This window comes from Malus sylvestris, chromosome 10 (assembly GCF_916048215.2).
Source record: "Malus sylvestris chromosome 10, drMalSylv7.2, whole genome shotgun sequence".
Taxonomy (NCBI): domain Eukaryota; kingdom Viridiplantae; phylum Streptophyta; class Magnoliopsida; order Rosales; family Rosaceae; genus Malus; species Malus sylvestris.
In genome coordinates this window covers 29,813,223-29,816,433 of record NC_062269.1, presented here as the reverse complement: position 1 = coordinate 29,816,433, position 3,211 = coordinate 29,813,223, and the positions used below count along the sequence as shown (strand labels likewise).

The 3,211-nt window shown below is 45.7% G+C and overlaps 1 protein-coding gene across 1 annotated transcript; it reads right to left on the bottom strand.

The window, feature by feature from the left end:
• LOC126585396 (piriformospora indica-insensitive protein 2-like) lies at positions 1-2,269 on the bottom strand. Its single transcript, XM_050249817.1, has one exon. It carries the CDS (start codon positions 1,574-1,576, stop codon positions 185-187), a length of 1,392 nt encoding a protein of 463 aa, XP_050105774.1. The 5' UTR covers positions 1,577-2,269; the 3' UTR covers positions 1-184.
• Between the last annotated feature and the right edge of the window lie 942 nt (positions 2,270-3,211).

Below are 3,211 nucleotides of genomic sequence, written 5' to 3'. Positions count from 1 at the left end.
TACAATAATTTATATGCACTTTCCATTGACAAAAAGTCCATAATTACATTAATCTCCCCTGTAATCTCAGTGACTGCACATATCCAAAAATTCATACTCCATGTCAGTAATTATAACCTGTTCTTTTCTCTGTTACAAGACCTAATCCCAGTCAAAAACTCTCAAATCTCTAGCTTAATCCTAATTAAGCAAAGATTAACACAAACAAAACACATGTGCCAAACATAATCACAGAATTAGGAAGAACAACAACTTGCACTGAAGAGTCCAGAGTTAGAGGGGCAGAATTGGGTTTCTGGGTTTTCTTGCAGACCTTCAGCTGGGTCTTGGAGGAGAGGATCAAAGCCTTATCATCGGCACAAAGATTAGGGTTTCCAGCCAGTTTCAAATTTTGCCCAAATTTTGCTGAAAATTTACTACCACCAAATGAAACTCTGCCACTGAGGTTATTGTTCTGCAAATTAATCACGCTCACAGATTCCAAGAGCCCTAACTCCTCAGGCACCGTCCCTTCAAGCTTGTTGTTATCAAGCCCTAAATACCTTAGATTCTTCAAATGCACCCCCATTGAAGCTGGAATTTCACCAACCAGTCCCATTTCTGAAAACCCAATTCCTAGAATACCCCCAAGCTTGTCCCAAATTTTCGGAATCTGCCCTCCCAGCAAGTTCCCGCTCAAATCTAATTGCTTCAGCCTTGGCATCTCACCCAGAACCAGAGGAACCCCATAGTTGGTGAAATTGTTGCGGCTCAGGTCCAGAAGCTCCAAAGTTTTCAAGTTCTTCAAGCTCTCTGGGATTTTACCATTAAACCCATTGGATCTCAGGTCCAGCTTCACCAGCTCCGAGAGATTTCCCACCGATTCAGGGACATTTCCGGAAAAATAATTGTAACCCAGATCAAGAACCTTCAGCTTCTTCAGCTTCGAGAAGCTCATCAGGGGGATTTCGCCGCCGAGTTGGTTCCGAGACAGAGTCAGCTCCTCCAGGTTAACCAGGTCGACGACGCCGTCCGGGATGTTCCCGTAAACCCCATTTCCGGTCAGAACCACCCTTCTCAAGTCGGTGAAATTACGGATTATTACACTGAGGGAGCCCACCAGAGACGGGTTGTCGATGAAAACGAGCTCCTCCAAACCGGACCCGAAACTCTTGGGGATTTCGGGGAACGAAACGCGCGTTCCGGTGAAGCAGCGGTAGAAGAAGAGCTTGCGGAGGTACTTGAAGGAGGTGAAGAGGAGCGGGCTGAAGGTGGCGTTGGCGGAGCACGGCGGGTTCGGGGTGTAGTCCGAAACGTACCCGAAATTCATCTCGGTCACGTGCGCCACCGGTTCGGGGGACGAAACGTTGTCGTAGAAGAAGTCGCAGACGACACCGTGAGGGGCGGAGAGGCAGAGGTCGTCGGGGAAGAGGGAGCGCCAGGAGATGTCGGGGTTGACGGAGCCAAGAACTGTGTAGACGGCGTCTTGCTCGGCGGGGGTGAGGAGGGGTTGTGAAATGACGGCTATGGACAGGAGGGTTGTGAGGAGGAGGAGGAGGAGGAGGGTAAGTTTGGAAAAAGGATGAAACAGAGCCATTGGAGAGGAGGGGAAGGTGGTGGGTGTGAAGAGGAAAAGAAGTGGGATTTGGGAGGAGGGTATATGGAGAGTGAGGTGGGTATACCGAGGAGGAAAATGAGGGTGTAGGTTATGTTATGGTGAGGACTCTCTCACGCATTTTTCTCTGGTGAGAGTGGGAGCGGTTGGCTCATGGTTTTTAAGTGGGGGTGCGAGGGAAGGGAAGAGGCTGGCTTTTCTGCTGCTTCCTGGTTGCGTAGCAGGTTTTGATGAATTTACCAATTTAGCCTTGTTTTTGGACTGGTGTGGAAGACCAAGCAATGACCAAGTCAATTTAAAATTAGATACATACAATAATTTTGGTGACCCAGAAAATTACTGAAATATTGTCATGGTGTGTCGGCAACGCAGACCCAGCACTGCACACCATGCACGGCAGCGCAGACCCAGCACGGCAGAGAGATACCCACTGAAAACCTCGAACCGAAAAAACCTCGAACACATCAACCTCACCGCTCCGCTTCTTCAACGACCACGATCTAAACCCGCTCGAACTTTAACCGGCACAAACAAAAGCGACCGGAAAAGTTCTGAAAAAAATAAAGGTTGTGAGCCGGCGGAGGAGCCGACAGGAACCTGCGGACTGTAGCAGCCGCGAGGCGACAGAGACGCGCCGCACCCGCCGACTTGCTGTCTCGTGTTGTCAGCTGCACCATGAAAGCGACGGCTAACCCTCTCGACACGTGGAGTTGTACGGAGGATCCGTTTCCGGAAATGTGAGAGCTTGCGAATGTGGTGTCGTTTGGTGGCAGATGGGAGTTAAAAAGAGCGGGAAAGCGGGACCCGCCAAGTCAGACAATTCTGGAGCACGAAATATGCGTTTTTGCTGTTTGTTTTGCTTTTTGACCTTTTTGTTGGGTTTTGGAGTGGAAAGGAAGGAAACAGAGGGTAGAGGAGGAACCAATTAATAAGCAAATTCCAATAGGGCGAGGGAGAGTGCGGTCCTCTTCAATAATTTACACGAAACAGGTTTCCAGAATAATGAATGTTCTGAGCTATTAATTCAATATTATATATATATATATATATATATTTACTTATTTTTTTCTTTTTATTTATTTTTTTCTTTTCAAATACTCTTAATTAGAGGTTTGGAATGCCAACATAACGAAAAATCCGTTCTATGAAAATCATGTGTTGTCTTATTTCGTGCAACTTTTGAATGTTGGATTGCACAATATAACAAGGAAAGGTGGAGAGACAAAAATGGTGCATTCGGATTCAAGGTAAAAGCTGAGCTTCGTTTGCATACCCGGATTAAGCTTTTGGATGGATGCTCTTTCATTTTGGTCTAGGTCTGATGAAATTGAGTAGAATATAAGGGGTGTCCTACTCAATTTTTTTTTATAATTCTTAAAAGAACTTGGATGAACTTCTCTTAAGAACACTTTTTTCAACAACCCGAAAATTTGTTTGGTATTTAACCTGGAAACTATTTAAATCTCAAAGGATTTAGGCTATATAACCCAAAATCTTGTTTGTTGAAGGGGTATGATTCTCTTCCCTCTTCTATTCCCTCCCCTTCTATTCCCTCATATTTGAAGGGTCACGGTTAAGTTACGTTAACATCTTGTATTAATTTTTTTATAAAAAGAG

What these genes read in the sequence shown, in the direction of transcription:
- LOC126585396 (XM_050249817.1), bottom strand. Translation starts at nt 1,576, where the DNA reads ATGGCTCTGTTTCATCCTTTTTCCAAACTTACCCTCCTCCTCCTCCTC.